The 21470-nt window shown below is 41.5% G+C and overlaps 2 protein-coding genes and 1 pseudogene across 7 annotated transcripts in view; 1 reads left to right on the plus strand and 2 right to left on the minus strand.

Moving 5' to 3' along the window:
• KLHL15 (kelch like family member 15) overlaps positions 1–14150 on the minus strand; it is a 38757-nt gene extending 24607 nt beyond the window's left edge. The window contains exons 1-3 of one of the 3 annotated variants that reach the window (XM_082375709.1): positions 8144–14150; positions 7370–7569; positions 1860–1910 (exon numbers count right to left, since the gene is read on the minus strand). The gene's annotated coding sequence lies outside the window, so the exon portion shown is untranslated. Of the gene's footprint in view, positions 1–1859; positions 1911–7369; positions 7905–8143 lie in introns of those variants that run through there. The other 2 variants (XM_082375707.1, XM_082375708.1) reach the window with 2 other exon arrangements.
• The window catches only part of EIF2S3 (eukaryotic translation initiation factor 2 subunit gamma), a gene marked incomplete at its 3' end in the record, with an annotated part of 28648 nt that continues 15188 nt past the window's right edge, over positions 8011–21470 (plus strand). Inside the window, exons 1-3 of one of the 3 annotated variants that reach the window (XM_082375768.1) lie at positions 8011–8025; positions 20357–20620; positions 21173–21236. In XM_082375768.1, coding sequence (XP_082231894.1) covers positions 20552–20620; positions 21173–21236 — 133 coding nt within the window. In that variant the 5' untranslated portion in view covers positions 8011–8025; positions 20357–20551. Of the gene's footprint in view, positions 8026–20252; positions 20621–21172; positions 21237–21470 lie in introns of those variants that run through there. The other 2 variants (XM_082375767.1, XM_082375769.1) reach the window with 2 other exon arrangements.
• On the minus strand, positions 15631–19257 carry LOC309620981 (guanine nucleotide-binding protein G(I)/G(S)/G(O) subunit gamma-5 pseudogene; annotated as a pseudogene). Its single transcript has 2 exons — positions 19193–19257; positions 15631–16528 (listed from the first exon to the last, which is right to left on the minus strand). The product of its transcript is annotated as a guanine nucleotide-binding protein G(I)/G(S)/G(O) subunit gamma-5 pseudogene (transcript).

The following is a 21470-nucleotide window of genomic DNA, read 5'->3' on the forward strand; positions in this document are numbered from 1 at the left end:
CCTTACTACCTCAGGTGGGTTTTTCCTACGTATAACCAAGGTCCCTAACTAATACAGTTTTAGAACAGAAATAGCTATACTTTGAGTAAGTTACTCAAACTTTCTTGGCCTTATCTCTGCACCTATAAAATAAAAACATTCAACACGATGATCTCTAAAAATTTTTAGTCATAAAACTCTTATTCTACTTTTTATATGATTTTACAGATGTGTAAAGCACTTATAAAGATATGCAAAGTAAATAAACTATAGCTATTTTTAAAGTCTTAGTAATGCATTTCTGAAGTTTATCTGATCTAAAGTTCTTCTAAAACTAATTTGTAATAGCTGGGAAATTTGCAGTAATTTTTTTTGTACATGAAAAAGCTTGGTGCATCTATCAATAAGACAGCTTTAGAGAAGCAGCAGCATCTTACACTTTTATAGGAAGCATGTATGTAAGTAGAAGATGATACTCAGTGATTAACTGACCAACATGATATAGTCTGTAAATGGTAGTGAGTTACGAGTACAGGTATGGAGTCAGATGCCTGTGTTTGAATCCTGGTTCTACCGCTTCTTAGCTCTGTGACCTCGGGGCAAGCTACTTAGCCTCTCTGCGTTCTCATGTCCTTATGTGTAAAAAGGGGATTCTAATATTAGTAGAATCTACCTCACAGTTGGCTGTGAGGACTAAACGAGTGAATACACATAACGACTTCAAACAGTATATGGCCCTTAAGTACACCATAACGTTAGGGCTTATTATTATTATGCCCCTTCACTTGGTGCTACTGGAACCAATAAAATAAACCTGACCCTTTAATAGCCTAGTTAATTCTGGAGAAACCCTTCTCCTTAGCAACAGCACTTCAAACCCCAGCTCATTTTCTCCGTAAAGTCTCTTAGGACCCAGGCCAACTCTAACTTGAGAGATGAAGATACTAATATCCACAGGTGAAATTTTTCTTCCAAGTCATACAACTAGTTAGAAATAGAGTTAAGACTACATTTGCAAGAAGTACAAAATAGTGTGGTTAGGAAGAGCAAAATCTTTTAAATCAGAGCGCTTTTAGTACTTACCATCGGTGTGACCTGGAAAAATTTACCTTCCTGACCTCAGTTTCCATCCATATATTAGGAATCATCATCATCTATTATTACTGAGTTGGGGTGATGATCAAATAAACTGACGTAAGTTAAATGTCTAGCCCAGAGGGAGGCACCCCACCAGAGGTCAATCAATGCTGCCTTCCCTGTCCAACTCTTACCTAATGCTCCTTATCACCCACAGAACCACAGGAACTTAACACCCTTCAAACTTCCCTCTACAGACGCCATACCTCCCTAAGGTTTATCACAATGCAAGTTTATAAGAGATCAGGAGATGTACTGGTAGTCAAAACACTGGACCTCATTTGCAATGGCATTGTTTTCCATTTTTTCTCTTCACACAAGTATAATTTTCTAGCTTTTCTGGGCTCCTTAGGCTTTTCTGCCCTAACAAGAGTAACTACTCTTTGTATCTGTGCTGTTCAATATGAAAGCCACTACCCATGGGGCTTTTGAACACTTGAAATATGGTTAGACCAAATTGAGATGTGCTTTAAGTGTAAAATGAACACCAGATTTTGAAGACTTAAAAAAAAAAAAAGTAAAATATCTCATTATACAAATTTTTAATACTGATTACATGCTGAAGTAATATTTTGGATATACTGAGTTAAATAAAACATTAAAATTAATCTCATCTGTTTTTTACTTTTTAAAGCTGCTGCTATGAGAAAAATTTAAATTACATATTGTGGCTTGCATTATAGTCTATCGGACAGCACAGATCTATAACATAAATGTTTAAGGTGTCAAAAAACCAAACTTACAAATGAACATGTGAAACAAAGCCAACTTGTTCACAATCCATACCCTGGAAGCTATAAAGAAAAGAAAAAAAAGTGAGGCTTAGATTAAAATAAAACAAAAATAACACAAAAACACACATGTAAGCAAATAAAATAAATAACAAGAAAAAGGTACGTGTAAGAAGAATACAAAAAGAAAAATATACAAAATCTTAAGTGTAAGATAGAGAATTATAGGAACTTAAGGAATAAATTAATAATTATAAGAACTAATCACTGTAAAAGTAGACAAAAATAACTATAAATCGATGAGGGCTGGAGAAAAATAATCTGCTAAGGGGCTTTGAGAAAAGATACTTACTGACATACAAAATGCTCAATGTACAAAAATTATTATCCTAACTTTTCAAAACACATCATCAGGTTAAGAGAAATCATGGTTTATAAACCTGTATACCCTTGGCCTTCTACACTTCTGTATTCTACACTTGGCCTTCAGAATTTCAAACGGTAAGGTTTTTCAAAAGAGGAACCAACTTAAACTAAATGATAAGGCATACTGATACTACGAGGAAAGAAAATACTGGAGTTTGTCCTGTTCCATAAACTTGGCACTGACTAAAGAAAAAAGAAAGCCTCACATTTTCTGCGCATGAGAATGACTGGTATAGCATTTCTCAAAGTGTGGTCCAGGTATAACTGGGGCCTTAGTCCCCTAAGAGAACTTCGCGAGATCAAAACAATTTTCATAATAATAATTTTAAAAGCGATTTTTCTTTTTTACTTTCTTTCTCTCAGTGTTTTCCAGATACTACATGTGATATGAATGCAGAAGCCAATAAGAAGCCTATTGTCTTTTATTAAGCCAGACATTAAAGAGATTTGCAAAAATGTAAAACGATGCCATTCTTCTCACCAAGTTTTTTGTTGTTTTGGAAAATAGTTATTTTTCATTAAAAAATGTTATTTAGATTAACAGGTAATGGGGTTTTTTCAGAATGAATTACAAGTATTTTTTTAAACTTCCCAATTTTAATTATTAACATGTAATGGGTTTTTAGAATGAATTACAAGTATTTTTTTTGAACTTTCCAATTTTAATTTCTAATATGGTCAATATAAATAGACACAACCCACATAAACAAAAGCTCTTTGAGATCCCAGTAATTTTTAAGAGTATAATGATGTTCTGAGACCAAAAAGTTTAAGTACCACTGACTGTACAAGAGATAAATAACAACACACACATACACAAAGCAACCTCTTCCTACCTCTGCCCTGGAAGACCATTACTGCTATTTGTATCACAGAAATTTCTAACAGTTCAAACTCTCTAGTGACCAGTAAAGAAAGAAGTCTGGTGGGGGTGAAATCGGACAGGAAATTAAAGGCAAAGAAATTAAATGCTTCCTTTTCAGTTAGAAGGCTGTCATTCTGATTGGAGGGCAAAATTCTGGGCAATTAAGTAGAAGATATTTCAAAATTAACTAACCTCCATGTTTATGCCATAAGCAATAACTTAATGCTTTCACATTCCTCCTACAGCTGCTTGAAAATTCATACTAAACCCTAATTTATTCAGTACAAAGCTAGATTCTCAGAGGTTGATATACGTATCTCCAATGAAAACTTTGAATTATTTCATACTACCTTCATCCTCAAACTGTTAGCCTACCAACGTTGATGCCTATGCAGAAAATGCCATACTTGCACACTAAAAAGAAAATGCAAAGCTTACTACGGATAAAAATAGAATTAATTCCTGAATCGTAAAATTTCTCACAATTTCTGTAACCTGTAAAGTAAAAATCTTTTATTCAACAATCTCAAAGCAACCAACTTCTCAATCTAAAAGGAAAGAAATTCCAAAAACAGACTAACTTTATTAGCTCTATTAGCAGTCATTTTACCCTGAGATATACTACTCAAATTGAGAAACAACTAAGTCTAATACTAGAGGAAAGGCTGCATAAGTTAACTAATTTGTTTAGTACTGGAAATTCTTTCTTGTCCATCAAAATGTTTTTATAACTCAGTACCAAACTGCAAATGACCATTAACTAAGCTTTTAGAAAGGCTCTGGGTCCTCCAGCCTCCCGGTTGGCACCTAATATCTAAATTACTTCACTTTTCAGGTATGTTTAGCATTTAGTCATCCTATAATAAAAGAAACCTTATAAGAAAAAGCCACTCCTGTTTCAATGCTATTTTTTCATCAGAAGATTTTAATTTAATGCTCCTCTGCTTATTCCTCACTACAAGTAAAAGTAGTCCAAGAGTGATGTCATGGAAAACAGCTTCCCTAGCCTTTAGAGATTGGATCCAGTGAGAATTCTAGGAAAAGCCTCTATTGGGGAATAAAACCCCAAATCTTCTACTAAGTTACTTCCTAACATGAAATCATCAATACTATAATGTTAACACCTTAGTTTTACATAAGAAATAAACAACTAAACTGAACCTTTTGGAAGGTCCTGATGTTATGATACAGATTTCCTGAAAATCTTAAAATGATGCAGAATCATTAACTAAATTCAATGATCTTATCAGAGACAAAGAATAAATCTTCTATCTGTTTTTATCTGCTTCAATGATTCAGCCAGATGAGTTTTAAAGGTCTTATATTAAAAACAAAAAGTCTGAGGAAATATCTTGCCTTTTCTAGTTTCTTTATTCCAAAGTTAAAATTTCTAATTCTGAAAAGGCCTTCCGCTTTCAGACCAGCAGCAGCACAACATATACCCATGGCAAAAATGAACTGTGAGAGTTCCTCTCCTAATTCCTCCCCCTTGTTCACCCTGTCCCAGATACACTGGCCTCTTTGCTGTTTCTTGAAAAACAGCCACACACCCGCCTTAAGACCTCTGAACTTGCCATTCCCTCTGCCTGGATCACTAATCCCAATATACATGGCTCCCTTCAGGTCTGTACTCCCGTGTCTTATCTCAGTGAGGCCTTCCCCAAACCCCCTCTTTAAAATCGAAAACCACCCACCCACCCCACCCAGCATAAAATCCTCCTGTTCCTTTTCTGCTTTATTTTTCTCCATAGTAATATTAAATGGAGATACAGGCTATTTTCCTTATTTAGTTTACTTTTTTCTTGTTTTCTTTTTTTTTGTTCTGTTTTGTTTCATTGACTGTTGTATCCCCAGAACCTTTCTAGGAACGGTGCTTGGCACATAATAAGTGCTTAATAAATATTTGTGGGATGAATAAATAAATTTAATCCTCGCAACCCTCCATGTTCTGTAACCATCCCTGATTTAGAGATGAAAAAAAATCAAAGCTCACAGACGTTAAGTAACTTGCCCAAGGCTATGATTCTTCATAAGCTGGGGTCAGCCTGACTTCAGAGCCTTCGAGTTTAACCACTATCCTACAATGCTTCACCAATAACTGCCTTTCATTTCTCTTCAATAAAAAAGCCCACCAGCTACCAATTCAGAGGAAATATATGCTAATAAACTAATCCGACCCTTCATAAGCTACAGATTCATTCTCTTCACAGTTAATGTTATTCACTCTGAAAACGTTTAAAATAGGAAAGGGCAAGTTTCAGAACAGGCCAGCTACATCATTTTTGGGGCCCAGGGCAAAATGAAAATGTGGGGGCCCTCGCTCAAAAGCAGGAAAAAAGTGTCGTTAAAGGTAGTAAAGTACAAAGCTTTCTCCTTTCTTCTGAGGTCTCTCTCGACATGTCATGGTGTTTTTTTATTTGCTGTTTAATGCATTCTAAGTAAAGAAAAATAAAAAATTTACATTATTACCACGAATTTTACTATTCACCTTTATATTGTACAATGCCAGTTTTACACGCAGATTATTAAACCAAGTTTGGGGTCCTTCTGGACACCCATGAAGCCACGCCAGCCCTGGTTCCAAGGTTTTAGCCCCAGGTAACCCAAATCAAGGCAGAGAGAAGGCCAAACCTTGAAATTCCCAATGAAGCACTGATTTGCCAAAATTTTATCTTCAGGACAAGCGATAAGTCCAATGTATAAAAGCTAGCACATTAAAATAGGCTCTTCTTTGCTCATTTAATCCTGCCCGCCTTATATTATTCTGCTTTAAAAAAAAACCATATTCGGAAAGACAACTGGTATTGGATTATAAATTTAATAAAACATTTCAGAAAAAAACTCAGAAAACCATTTGTTAGCTAAAAATAACAATATACTAAAAAAAAAAAAAAAAGCTTCTCTTTCACTTTTTGTGGACCATTTTAAAAAGCCATACATTTTTGATGTGCCAAATAAAAATGATTTCATACTGATCTGTTACACATATGTATCATAAATTCTGACAAATAAGTCCGATTTTCAAACCACAAATATTTATGGCTTATATATCCTAGTATCCCCCCCAAGTTAATCGGCAATAAAAAGTGCAAATTAACATCCTTTACCACTGAAAAACCGGTTCTAAGCACCTACTAAGTGTTGTGATGATTAAAAAAGAGAATTAAATTACATAAATATTACATTAAGTGTCCCGAAATTGAAATTTTCTATACATTTCTAGATCTATTAAGTACAGAAATCTGACTGCATTTACAAGCTCTCCAAAAACAATTTTCATATTAGTAGAGATATTCAGGCATCTTGTTTCCTAGATATGAAAAACAGGCATTAAAATTAGGGTATATACCTTAAAAGCATTTTCTAAATTACAATTTAATCAGATTACCAAAAGAAAATGTAAATTCAAAAAATAGGAAAGACTAAACAAATGCAAGGTGCTTAATATTCCGAGTAAGAAAAAGGGCATAAGCGGCCTAGAAAAATGAAAAGCAAAGCACTACAGTAACGTTAAATTTGAATTAAAGAATACCGTTATTTAAATAAGCAGTTAGCATTTCGTAGGAAGAAGGCCAAGCAACGTGACTATTATATATCTAGTCGATTCACAGCACTGCTTCGCTATCCCGCACTTATTCCTTATACTTATAATATAGAAATAAAGAGGCAGCAACAGTTAGCCACTACAACATTCACCACTCTGGCAAAGGTTACTTTAAAAATTGCCTTGCATTTTTACAACACTTTACAGCTACAGATTATTTTCACATATATGACCTCATACAGTTCTCACTACCCTGTGATGTGGCTATAACTGACTAGATTTCATAGATAAGAAACCGAGGTTCGGTAAGCGATTTTCTCGGAGTCACCCAGTCGAACCCAGACCTTCTGATTCCGCGTTTTATGCCTTGCATTTCGCATAGTTCTATTTCAGGCGCACACAGAATTTTTAAAGGGAAGAAACGGGTTAGGGAGAAAATAATCATGGTACCTGCAGCTGTGTGCTGCAAAAAAATGGCTGAATTATGCTTCTTCCTTTTTTTTTTTTTCTCCTGAAAAAATTATATTTCAAACAATTTAAGTAAACTCAAAGACAAATTAGATCCCGGCGTCAACCAAATGTGTGACTCGGGTCGGTGCAGAAAGGGCTACCGAATCCGTGCCTAGCGCGGGGCCGCGGACGAAGCCCGGGCTCCCGCAGGCCGGAGGGCCAGGGGCGGCTACGCACCTCGGGGGTCCGTCCAGCCTCTAGTGGACGGCAGTCTGCATCAGGAAGAAGCGGGCCAGCGGGCCGGACGGTGGGCGGTCGGGCGCCGGGACGGCACTCAGCAGGCTCCTCGAACGTCTACAAGGGGCCGCTCCGGGGCCGGGCCGGGGCGCTCCGGCGGGGGGCGACTCTGCGCGCCTGCGGCCCCCACGAAACCAGTCCTGGGAAAGAAGACAGCGCTGAGACGCGATTCGAGATAGTCGGGATCTGCGCGAGGCGGAGCGGCGTCGGGGCCGGGCCCGGCCTTGCCAACGCCCGGGGCCTCGCAGCGCCCGGCGGGGGTCGGCGGTAGGGCCGACTCGGGGCCTCGGGCGGAGAGAGGGGCTGGGGGGTCGCGGGCAGCAGCAGAGGCGCCGGCAACGGCGACGTCGACGACGGCGTCTCTGGGCTTCTGCCCCGAAGCGCGCCGAGCCTCAGGATCACCCACGCCGGGGGTGGAGGAAGGCGGGAAAGGGGCGGGCAAGGGGCGGAGCGTGCGGGGCCACGAGCCAGGGGCCGCTCCGGGCCGCGCGCCCCCTGCGGGCCACGGGAGCCGCCCGGGGCCCGCCCAGGGAGGCGGGGCCCGCCGGCATGGGGCTCCGTCCGCCGTCGTCGCAAAGCGGAAGCCTGCCACGCGGGTAGGGAGGTCGTGGGGTGGGAAGCCGAGAGTTGGAACGGAGGCCTGGGAGGCGCCCTCGGCCCCCACCGGCGCCTCGAGGGGGCCCGCGCGCGGGGAGCGGCCCGGAGGGTGTTTACCTTCCCCCTGGTCGAGCGCCAATGCCGCCATCTTTCAGCCAGCGCGCGTCACTTCCGGCGCCGCGGGAGCGGGAGCGGGTGTGGGAGCGGGGTGGGGGCAGGGCTGTCCCACGCCCGCGGGGCCCCACGTTCTGCAGGCCACGCCAGCGGGCCTCACCGAGGGAAGAAGGCGGCCCGACGCTGCCGCCGCGGGCCCGGCCCGACGCCGCTTCCCCCGCGGCTTCGCCGTCGGGGCTGGGAACTCTCGGCAATGCTGGTCCCTTCGCCGCGGTCCCACTTCGTTTGCACGAGCGGTGGGCTCGAGCCAGTGGGGTGCGCCCACCCTCGACAAGTTGAGGGTTAGGAAACCCGAGAAATGTCTTTTTGCATCTTGCACACGGTGGGGGTGGGGGAATCAGGGACGACGTGGAGGGAGCTTTGCGGTATGTACCTGTGTTATAAACGTGACTACATCTGCGCCAAATGACATCATTGTTTTAAAGGCAACTTGCAGGGGATCGTTGCGTCATAGTTCCACTTGGCTAGTTGCACAACAGTTACACGTTTCAGAAATACATTTCCCAGAGGTGAGAAAATTCATAGAAAACGGCATGTCTGCACCGCACAGAAATGCCGGATCTAAAAACGCTGTTCTGTTTCTATTTGCGTCAAAATAACATGGCAAGAACGAACATTCAGAGGGCAGTGATTTTGGGGGTTGTTGTTCGCTTTTGACAAATCGTTTCTAGAGTTGTAGCTAATGCTTTTTGCATACCACCTTTTCTTGATTTAAGAATTTAAAACTACATTACAGGACTGTTTTGTAAATTTATTGTTGTGAAATCTCTTTGTGGGAAAAGTGTAGATGACAGAAAAACACAGTTGGAGGCCACTGGTTCTACAACTAACCTTAAATTAAGTCATCCATTGCCCATTTCTGATCCTAAACTGAGAGATTTCTCCTACCCCCACCCCCTGCCACCATTTTCTCTCTAGACCAGTATCCCGAAGATATTGGGAGATGTATGGCTAAAAGTGATCATTAATCTCTTTCTAGCAAACTTGAATATGTCATGTTTCCCAAGAGGCCAAAATAGCACACTGTGTACCGTTTTGCTGAAGTAGACTACTCCGTGGGAAAAAATAGTGAATCACTTTAATCTTTTGAAAATAGGGAAATACGTGTCCCTTTTCTGATTTAAACTATAAAACAAGCTTTAAAAAACTGTAAGCCATAAATAACTTTTTAAAAAATAAATTTATTTTTGGCTGCGTTGGGTCTTCATTGCTGTGCGCGGGCTTTCTCTAGTTGCGGCGAGTGGGGGCTACTCTTTGTTGCAGTGCGCGGGCTTCTCATTGCTGTGGCTTCTCTTGTTGTGGAGCACAGGCTCCAGTAGTTGTGGCTCGCGGGCTCTAGAGCGCAGGCTCAGTAGTTGTGGCGCACGGGCTTAGTTGCTCCGCGGCATGTGGGATCTTCCCGGACCAGGGCTCGAACCCGTGTCCCCTGCATTGGCAGGCGGATTCTCAACCACTGCGCCACCAGGGAAGCCCCTAATGAGCGTTTTTAACAAAAATTTTTTTAAAAGAAACATAAAAAATAAATTTTAAAAAATGAGTGTTTTATAGAAGGGTCTAGTATAATAAGAAGCATTCTGCTTCTCCAAGACCAAGCAAAATAAAACCACATCATTTAAATAAACTAACTCCTCCAGGTAATTCCTGTCTTCAATTACTTTTCCCACCAATTACTGGAGAGTAATGGGAGCTCCTAAATGCCTTGAGGGCATCCTTTCACACTGAAAAAGCCCCATGGTGCAACTGGAAGCTGTCTTTTCCCAGACGTCTAGCTTAAGTATTTGAGAGTACAGTCCTCAAACCCGGTATCTAGCAGTCCAGAGATGTCCGGAGGCATGCTAGAGGCTTGGGGCTGGGAGTGGTAGTGGAGTTAGAAGGAAGTTCATAGCCAGGGGTTCTGAGGATTTAGGATACTGTATACCCTCTCCCCTCTTTTTTTAAAAAAGAAGTTGAGGCTCTTCAGAAATCCAGAGTCTATGGTAATTATCTTGGTAATCACTTTTCACGTAACTAGCCTCCACCCCAGTCTCAGGGATTCAAAGAGTTACACCCTCAGCAAACTCTAATAAAGCTGCATATGCATTTTCTTTCCTCTTGAAAACTTTTGCCAAGAACTCTGTAGCTCTTCAGCGGGTTTTTCTAAGCCCCTCAGGGTACACCGGTATCCCCCAAATCAGTACAAACTTCTGCGGGTCCACACCAAGACTTGTACACTGACGCATTCCAACAGGATGGTGGCTGTTGTCCTAGGCCTTATTTCCGGGTCCCTATCCCAGATGGAACCTTCAAAATGCAATCAGGATCCCCTGTTTGATCCCAAACTTTTCCAGCCTTGAAAGTTTGTTGTTTTAACAGCCAAACAGAATATTATGTTGCATGACTAATAGGAAATCGGTGTCTTCATGAATGTTGGAGGAATCCTGGTTAATGTTTACACATCTTGGGCATCGTTGGTCACCTGTCACTTGGAATGGCTCTTCTTAGCTTCTCTCCTATTATTACCTCTGGCCTTCTGGTCTTTCACCACCTCTCCATATTTCTCCAACTCTCTCTTTGCACTTCGTGACTCAAACTTAATTCTCCCTCAACTTCCCTAGCAAAGCAAAAACCTAAAGCCATCACAAGGAAACTGCAATCTCTTTAAACAGGTCATGGCTTCTAGAGATCCTTACACAGGGATGTTCTTTCTGGTCATCTCTGAGATCTGTACTATTTGGTAGGAACCCATTCTTAAAAATACCAATTTTTAAAAAAAAATTATTAGCATCTTTAATTATTATTTATTTGGCTGTGTTGGGTCTTCGTTTCTGTGCGAGGGCTTCCTCTAGTTGCGGCAAGTGGGGGCCACTCTTTATCGCGGTGCGTGGGCCTCTCACTATCGTGGCCTCTCTTGTTGCAGAGCACAGGCTCCAGACGCGCAGGCTCAGTAGTTGTGGCCCACGGGCCTAGTTGCTCCGCGGCATGTGGGATGTTCCCAGACCAGGGCTCAAACCCGTGTCCCCTGCATTAGCAGGCAGAGTCTCAACCACTGCGCCACCAGGGAAGCCCAAAAATATCAATTGTTTCTCCCATCTTCTCTCTTCCCCAATCTCATGAGCCCCCAGACCCATCCCCTGGGCCCAGCTAGGAGAATACGAAATTCCTAAACATCCAAAAGGGATGTGGACACAAAAACAAACAAGCAAAGGCCCTTCGCAGGGCACTCCCCCCATGAAACAGGTGTGTCTGAAATATTTTCATTTGTGTTATTTCACCAATGTGGGGAGCTACCTCAAGGAAAATGAAGTGATAACATATCTTTATGGTCAAGGGGACTCAACACTGTAATTCTTCCAGGAACCAAATGCTTCCTCATATTTCACTTCCATCCTTAAAGCCCTAGCAAACAATTCTCTGCCTGCAGTTGTTAGAGTAACTGCTTTGCACCTGTGGCCAGCCAACAAGGATTCAAAAACACTCAGCTTTGGTTTCAGAGTCCCTAACACATTGTGAAAGATTTAGACAACATGGGGTGCTGTGTGAGCTAGCACAAACGGGGGGATGTAATCTGGGCTTCGGCGTGTCAAGCAAGGTTACTTGGAGGCAGTGATTGCTAAGTTCAGTCCAAAGGGAAGGAGGAAAGGGAAAAAGAAAGAGTAAAGGATACTCACAGGGCAGTGCCTTCCAATCCTGGAAGAGGCAGCGAGGCACCTTTATTTAGAGAACCGCTGAAAATTTAGTAGGGTTACAGTAGGACCCGAAGGACAGAGGGAAAAGAAGCAAAAATCAGGAAGACTGGCATGTATAGACCTTGGCAGACAGGGTTTCTCCCCTCCTGTGTTGCCTCTCACCCCATGCTCTTTCCACTGTATTTTGTTATTATACTGATTAACATATTCAGTGATCTTCACACTTGCATTTTTTTTTACTCCTACTTAATTCAATAAATTGTTCACTTATAATCTACTATGCTAATTTATTTATTCATGCCATAAATATTTATGAGTACCTACTATGTGCCAAGTCCTCTTCTAAGCACTGCGGATCTATCAGTGACCTAAACATATAAAAATCCTTGCCTTCTTATAGACTGCGTAAGTCAGGCAATAAACAAAATAAATAAGCAAATTATATGGTCTCTCTTAGAATGTGACCATATGGGAAATAATAGAGCAGGATAAAGAGATTATGAGTGTCAAGGGGGAGAGGTGTTCCAATTTTAACTGGGATGATAGGGTAGTCATTTTAGCCCTTTTTTTTTTTTTTAGCCACACTGCGCGGCATGCAGGATCTTAGTTCCCTGACCAGGGATTGAATCCGTGCCCCCTGCAGTGGAAGGGCGGCGTCTTAACCACTGGACCACCAGGGAAGTCCCTTTTTTTTTTTCTTCTGTTATTTTAGCCTTGACTGGAAGGAGATGAGGGACCAGACTGTGTAAAGCCTTGTTGGCCATTATAAGGTCTTTGGCCTTTGAGAAATTAGGAACCTTTGGAAGGTTTTGAGAAGAGGAGTAATATGATTAACACTCAGGCTGCTGTGTAGAACATAGAATTTAGGCGTAATGTAATATACAACATGATGACTATAGTTAACACTGGTGTACGGTATATTTGAAAGTTACTTAAAGAGTGGATCTTAAAAGTTCTCACCACAAGGAAAAAAGCATTTTTTCTTTTTTTTTTCCCCTTGTATCTGTATGAGATGGTGGATGTTAACTAGACTTATTGTGGTGATCGTTTCACAATATATGTAAGTCAGGTCATTATGCTGTACACCTTAAACTTATACAGTGCTGTATGTCAGTTACATCTCAATAGAACTGAAAGGGGAAAAAAACACTGGAAGATAATACACACAAAAAAATAAAATGAGCAGTTAAAAAAAGAATTAGGCAGACAAGTGTGGAAGCAGGGAGATGGGTAAGGAGACGGACTTTTCCAACGATGGAGTGGAATGGGGGCCACATTGGAGACGGTGAGAACTGGCCAGAGTCTGCAAATATTCTTGAAGGTAGAACCAACAGAATTTCCTGGTTGTAGGGATAAAGGAAAGAAAGGTAGCAAAGAAAGATGGAATTTTCATTTCCTGAGATCTGGAAGACTTCAAGAAGGAGCAGGTTTGAAGGGAATGGGGGAAAAAGGAGAAGGTGCAAGGAGTAGAACCTGGGGCGTGCCAAGGGTAGGGAGCCATCCCAGAGAACATCAGGAACTGGTCTAGGAGACTAGAGTGTGGTACGCTACAAGCTGGGGAGACACGTACTGTAAGTTGCTGAACATCCACCGTCAATAAAAGATACAGTGAATGTCGCCATTTTTTAAAATTAATTTTTATTGGAGTGTAGTCGATTTACAATGTTGTGTTAGGGAATTCCCTGGCGGTCCGGTGGTTAGCACTCTGTGCTTTCACTGCCAAGGGCCGGAGTTTGATCCCTGGTCGGGGAACTAAGACCCCGCAAGCCGCGAGGCACGGCCAAAAAACAAACAAACAAAAAATACAATGTTGTGTTAGTTTCTGCTGTACAGCAAAGTGAATCAATTATACATATATCTACTCTTTTTTAGATTCTTTTCCCATATAGGTCATTACAGAGTATTGAGTAGAGTTCCCTGTGCTATACAGTAGGTTTTTGTTGGTTATCTATTTTATATATAGCAGTGTGTATGTGTCAATCCCAGTCTCCCAATTTATCCCTCCCCCCCTTTCCCCTTGGTAACCATAAGTTTGTCTTCTACATCTGTGACTCTATTTCTGTTTTGTAAATAAGTTCATTTGTACCATTTTTTTAGATTCCACAATATAAGCGATATCATGTGATATTTGTCTTTCTCTGTCTGACTTACTTCACTCAGTATGACAATCTCTAGGTCCATTTTAACTGAAAATATTTACCTTGAAATGCGGTCTAGACAATGCCCCCTTGAAAATGAAAACATTAAAAAATAAAATTTTAAAAGAAATTCACCACTTTTGTGCTCCTTACAAGCTAATGAAAAATAACACTGTGTTTCAGAAGCCTCAACATGCAAGCCACATATTCATGAGGTGTTTGGGAGATTACCAAGGGGCTGAGGGTAAGTAGAGCAAGGGCTGGGCTCTGGGGCACTCCAACGTTAGGGAGTCATCTGGGAGAAGATAGCTGTCAAGGAGACAGAGAAGGAGTAGCCAGTGACAGAGTAAAACAGAGTGTGGTATGCTAAGCTGGCTAGAAAAGTACTGTAAGTTGTTAAACACCCACTATCAGTCAAAGATAAAATTAATGCCATCATTTTAATGAAATGTATTTACTTTGAAACACAATGTAGACAATACCCCCTTGGAAATGAAAATGTTAAAAAGAACACATCCTCCCCTAAAGTTAATCATTTTTATGTTCTTTATGAACCAATGAAAAGCAACACTATACTTTAGAAGCCTCAAGACACAAGCCGCATATTCATCAATACTGCACTTCAGTAGATGTGCATGCAAACACACACATCCTAAGTGTGAACGCCAGAGTTGAGGTGAGTGGGAGCAATGAAGAGCTGCTATATGGTGTTTGCTTGATGAAAGAAGTGAAGAAAAGCCTCCAGTAACTACTGTTGCTAGAGCACAGCTTCAGGGTTTGGGGACTGTGGTTAAGGATAGAGACGGGATTGAATCTAGGCTCTGAGGTTATTTATTGGTTCTAAAACTAAGTTCTTAAAAAAAACAGCTATGCATAGCTGTCTTGGGACAAAATGTCTTTGTCAATACAGGGCACGGAGGGACTTCAGGTAAGTCAGTTCTGGCCTCTTCAGCTTGGGGCGGGGGTAGCTGAAGTGGAAGCAGGGGAGGTACATGTGAACAACCGGGGCCCAGGCCTGGCTGAAAGGACGGCTGAACTTTCCGCTGTCCTGGGAACATGACTTGGGAGGGACACTGGAATGCTAAACGTAAGTGGGGCAGGATGGCCCTCTGGGAATGGAAGTCTCAAGGTTGTGAAGATGGTGATTTTCCTCAAATTTATCTACAGATTTAAAACAATCCCTATCAGAAGTGTTCTCCTTATACAAGCAAACACCATGTGCCTGTGGCACTTTGGTCAGCTTCACCAGAGAGCAGTGCAGGAGACTGTGCAGCACGGCGCTTCAACATGTGGGTTCTGGGTCTGACTGCGTGGGTTCAAATCCTTGATCCTCCATTTTTTTGCTTTATGCCTTGGGGCAATTTATTTTAAAAAATTTTTTATTTTATATTGGAGTATAGTTGATAAACAATGTTGTGTTAGTTTCAGGTGTACAGTAAAGTGATTCAGTTATACATAGACGTGTATCTATTTCAAATTCTTTCCCCATTTAAGTTATTACAGAATATTGAGCAGAGTTCCATGTGCTATATAGTAGGTCCTTGTTGGTTATCTATTTTAAATATAGCAGTGTGTACATGTCAATTAATTTCACCTTTCCAAGGATATGGACAACCTCCAAGAGTAATTGTTTTTCTTTTTTTTTATACTAAGTATTTTATTGTATGCTGCCACCAGTGTATATAAAATAATTACCCTTGTGAAACAGAAATTCATGAATATTCAGAGAGGTAGACTGACAAAAGTAGAAGTTTGTATAGTATGGCACGTGTTATAGAGACAGCCTTTTGTACAGGCTTCAAATTTAGCTTTCCTTTGAATATTCACCGGTTTATGAAAAGTGGTTTAAAAGCCTTGCAAAGAGGGCTTCCCTGGTGGCGCAGTGGTTGAGAGTCTGCCTGCCAATGCAGGGGACACGGGTTCGAGCCCTGGTCTGGGAAGATCCCACATGCCGCGGAGCAACCGGGCCCGTGCGCCACAACTACTGAGCCTGCGCGTCTGGAGCCTGTGCTCCACAGCAAGAGAGGCCCGCGCACCGCGATGAAGAGTGGCCCCCGCTTGCCGCAACTAGAGAAAGCCCTCGCACAGAAACGAAGACCCAGCACAGCCAAAAATTTAAAAAAACAACAACAAAAAAATCCCGTTAAAACATGCTTGTTTAAAAAAAAAAAAAAAAAAAAAAGCCTTGCAAAGATTCATTTTACTACAAAAAGGAACAGACTTTCTGAGGTCTGAGGGGATTTGTACTTGAAGATACTCCAGTGAGCAGGGGGTCATGTTGAGCCTTCTGCAGACAGAATTGTTTCAAATCTGCAGCTGCCTGGGAAACCTTCACGCGGTTGAGCCCGGCCTCCAGCCGGAGCTGTTGAACCACTTTATTCATAGCGGCGACGCTGGAGGAACCAGACACGGCGCACGCGAGAGCTGGGCAGATCGGCAATCCGTCGGTGGATCGGTGGTGGGTCCTCCAAGGGTAATTGTAAGGAACAAATGCAATAAGGACTGTAAACCACTCAGCACCATGCCTGGTAAACAGTAAATATTTATTTATATTATTATTACTAAGAAATATATGCTAAGAATTTGGGGGTATTTAGGAAGAGGAGAGCATCCAAAGGAATAAAAAGAATATAATCCCCCCAAAAATAAAATCCCTATCAAAAACCTAGCAGGCTTTATTGCAGAAATTGACAAGCTGATCCTGAAATTTATATGGAAATACAAAGGCTCTAGAAGAGCCAAACCAGTTTTGAAAAAGAACATAGTTAAAGGACTTACACATTCCAAATTCAAAATGTACTATAAAACTACAGAAATCAAGACATTGTGGTACTGGCATAAGGATAGACATGTAGATCAATGGAACAGAATAGAGAGTCCAGAAATAAACATTTTTATGGTCAATTTCTTTTTAAAAAATATTTATTTATTTGGCTGCACCGGGTCTTAGTTGCGGCATGCAGGATCTTCGTTATGGCATGTGGGATCTTTTTTTTTTTTTTCTTTTCTAGTTGTGGCGTGCGAATTCTTAGTTGCGGCATGTGGGATCTAGTTCCCCAACCAGGGATCAAACCCGGGCCCCCTGCACTGGGAGCACGGAGGCTTAGCCACTGGAGCACCTGGGAAGTCCTTGGTCAATTTATTTTTGACAAAGGTGCCAAGGCAATTCCATAGGAAAAGGATTGTCTTCAATATATAGTGCTGGTACAATTGGATAACAGGCAAAAATATGGAGTTAAACCCTTAGCTCACACTATACACAAAATAGATCACAGACCCAAAAGGTAAGAGCTGAAACCATAAACCTTTAAGAATAAAACATGGGAGTAGGGGACTTCCCTGGTGGCACAATGGTTAAGAATCTACCGCCAATGCAGGGGACACAGGTTCAAGCCCTGGTCCAGGAAGATCACACATACCGCAGAGCAACTAAGCCCATGCACCACAACTACTGAGCCTGCACTCTAGAGCCCGTGAGCCACAACTACTGAAGCCCGTGCACCTAGAGCCCACGCTCCGCAACAAGAGAAGCCACTGCAATGAGAAGCCCATGCACCTCAACGAAAACCCAACGCCTCCAATAAATAAATAAATAAATTAAAAAAAAATATTATTCACAACACCCAAAAAGTGGAAACAATCCCAATATCCATCAACTGGTGAATGGATCAACAAAAGCGGTATGTCCATAAAATGGAATTATATTCAGCAATAGAAAGGCATGAACTACTACTGATAGATGCTACAACATGGATGAACCTCAAAATCATTATGCTAAGTGAGAGAAGCCAGAAACAAAAGACCACATATTGTATGATTCCATTTATATAAAATGTATATTCCATTTATATAAAATTCCATTTATATAAAATCTATATATATAGAGACCACTAGTGGTTGCCTGGGGCCAGAGATGGATACGGGGATTGACTGCAAACGGGATTGACATGAGGGATCTCTTTGTGGTGATGGAAATGTTTAAAATCTGGATTGTGGTGATGGTTGCACAACTCTGTAAATTTACTTAAAAGCATTGAATTGTATACTTTTTTTTTTTTTTCTTCTCGCGCCTTGCAGCTTGTGGGATCTTAGTTCCCCCACCAGGGATTGAACCCAGGCCCCGGCCGTGAAAGCGCCGAATCCTAACCACTGGACCGCCAGGGAATTCCCCAAGTTGGAACCAATGTTAATACTATTATTAATAGCATTATTTTCAGTCACATGTCTATTTCCAATAAAAGTTTCTGACAGTGAAGCATATTATATACTGCTACCAACAAATTATATATTTTTTATTGAGATATAATTCACATACCATAAGATTCACCCTTTTAAACAGTACAATTCACTGTTTTTTAGTATATTTGCAGTTGTGTAACCATCACCACTAATTCCACATCTTTATTACCTCAGTGGGTTTTCTGAATTGGCTGGTACGGTATAACTATTTAGAATGTAAGATAAATTCGAAATTTAGGAACTTATAAATTTAGAAGTTAAATTTGTTCAGAGTCCAGAGTGCTAACCATTACACCATGGAACCCCGCTAAATTTGTTCAAATTTAGGAACTAAATGCCTCCGCCCAAATACAATATATTGTACAGTTTCTACCATCACTTAACCAATGAATGCATTTATTGAAATGTAACTTCCTATTTTAGGTTAACTGTTGTACCCAAAACTTGTGTGATAGAAAACATATATATATATAAATATATATGTTTTATAATGTAAACATATATATGTTTACAAAATATGTTTATTTTATTGAAGTATAGTTGATTTACAATGTGTTAATTTCTGCTGTACAGCAAAGTGATTCAGTTATATATACATTCTTTTTCATATTCCTTTCCATTATGGTTTACCACAGAATGTTGAATATAGTTCTCTGCGCTATACAGTAGGACCTTGTTGTTTATCCATTCTATATATAATTGTTTGCATCTGCTAATCCCAAACTCCCAATCCATCCCTCCCCGACTCTCCCTCCCCCTTGGCAACCAGAAGTCTGTTCTCTGTCTGTGATTCTGTTTCGTAGATAAGTTCATTTGTCATATTTTAGATTCTGCATATGTGATATCATATGGTATTTGTCTTTCTCTGATAGAAAACATATATTAATTTTAATCTTGCTTAAGTATTCAATGACCACAGGTAACTGAAATACTTACTCATTTCTCCTTACATTTTTTTCTGGCTAGAAATGAAGACCTGTACATGATAGAAAATTTGTAAAGTGTAGAAATGCATGACGAGAAATGAAACTTACTGTAATTCTTTTTAACACGACGAAAAAGGGGTTAAGAAAGTCTCAAAAATCTTTAAATTTTAAAATACCGATTTATTGGTAATCGTTCCAGTGAAGAAGTGGGTTTTCTCGGATTTGTTTTTTTCATACAGAATAGTTTCTTGTTATTATATGCACATTTTACTGAAAATCAGGAAGTCAAACAAGAAAGCAATAGCTCTTACTAGAAACAAAATTCCAAGTATCTTAAAATAAGTCAGAGATTATAAATATCTTTAGTATATTCACTACTCTTTGCTTTTTTCACTGTTTTAAAAAATAAATCCCCAAAGAATAATTTTACATTTGATTTTAGAGCAGGTGATTTTTAACTATACTTTCTTACATTTAAGATTTACAAAAAATATGTATGTACAGATTGTTTTACGTTCTTGGGATTAAAAAAACATATTTGATGACTCCCAATTTCCACTGAATACTATCTGTACTCTCAAACATGACATTTGAAGACCTTCACTTTTCATTAGCTGCAGAAAAAGTACATTGAATATTTAGAAACAAGAAAGAGTAAAGAAAATAGAGATGGAAATTCGGATCGACTTAAAAAAAAAAAATTGGGGCGCTCTCACGACACCTAACTTCTATCCAGTGCTAGCTCCATTAGCGCCACCATGGACCACCTCCCTGGCTCTAGAAACCTCCCTCCGAGAACAAGTTAGAGACTTTGCTTTTGCCCTCCCTGGGCCGCGAAACCTCCGCGTGAGGGCGCCCTCCACACCGCCCGCTCGGTGCGCGGCCACTTTCCGGCCAAGGGCCCCGGCCAGACCCGGAGCTGATTTCGCCTTATTAAATTATATAAATCGGTAAAGAAGGACATCCCCAGTGCCTATCCTCACACCCCAGATAAGAATCCCAGGTTGCGGGAAATTCTTTCGGCCCTCCCCACGGGAAACGGAAATGGCTACACCCTCCCCAGCGCGCGCGTCTGTTGCATCACCCGCCTAGCAAGGGCCTTTTTTAGGGCTGCCCTCACCGTTGCCTGCACAAATATGCAACAGGTCTGCTGCGAATAGATCCTGAAACTGGCCTTGTGTTTTTTAGTCAGCCTGCCGGCAGGCACTGTACAATTCCATGGGGAGAAAAGTCCAAGCAGTGAGGCCTCCGCTGCCCCGGCCATCCTCCTTTCCCAGGCCTGGGCCCTAGTCGGCCCTCCCGCCTCCGCTGCCCCGCCCTGCACAAGGGTGCTTGCGAACGGCCAGACAGCCACCCGGACGACTTCCTTCCTCTCCGGGCAAGATGGCGGGGGGTGAGGCTGGTGTGACTCTAGGGCAGCCGCACCTTTCTCGGCAAGATCTCAACACTTTGGTAAGTCATCGCTTTGACAGGATGCTGAAGGAGCTCAGGAGTGGGGATGACCGGGCCTTCCGGGAGGCTTTGAGACGAGGCAGTGCCGAGCTGTCGGGAGCATGGGTTAGGAGGGAGACCCGGAGCCCGGCGCCGTAAGTCGTGCTCGCGCCGCTCCATGCGCCTCTGCTAGTATGCGAGCTGGGAATGAGGCTATGCGGTCGTGGGACCCCGAGCCTCCCGAATGATTCGGCTGGAAAGTCACAGTGTTAAGTGTCATTAAGGCTTTTCAGTTCGGAAGGTCTGGGAAGGGAGTATCTACACTGTGCTTAGTGCTAATGCTCTCAAGGTTGGGAGACCTCAAGCTTCCACATCTCCCATAGTCAGTGTGTAACGATGAAGGACTTTTAGGGCTTCCCAGTCATCAGAGTCCAAGGTTGCTTGTACAGAAAAAGCGCTTTAGAAGTAGAAGAGGGCTATTCAAATGGTGGAGAGCTGTAGGTAGCAAATGTAAAGTCAGAGTTGTGATTTGTTTTATGTACAGCGATTTAAAATAAAAATGTTCGATTGCAGGATGTTACCAAGTTGACGCCACTTTCGCATGAAGTTATCAGCAGACAGGCCACAATTAATATAGGTAAGATAAGAATAACTTGGAGACCTGACTTAATTGATCTCTGGCCACTAATTTTAACCTCTCACTTTGTGTGATTATCTGAATTACATGAAGATGCAGATATTCAATAAATAGATGTTCAGCTCTTGCGAGCCAAGCACCTGCTAGATATTTTTGAGAAGCCCATGTTGCCCGTGCCTAGCTTACAGACTAGGTGAGAAGAAGCGATAAATACATAAGAAAAGTTTAATAGCA

Source organism: Balaenoptera borealis (assembly GCF_965194805.1).
Source record: "Balaenoptera borealis genome assembly, chromosome: X".
NCBI classification, from domain to species: domain Eukaryota; kingdom Metazoa; phylum Chordata; class Mammalia; order Artiodactyla; family Balaenopteridae; genus Balaenoptera; species Balaenoptera borealis.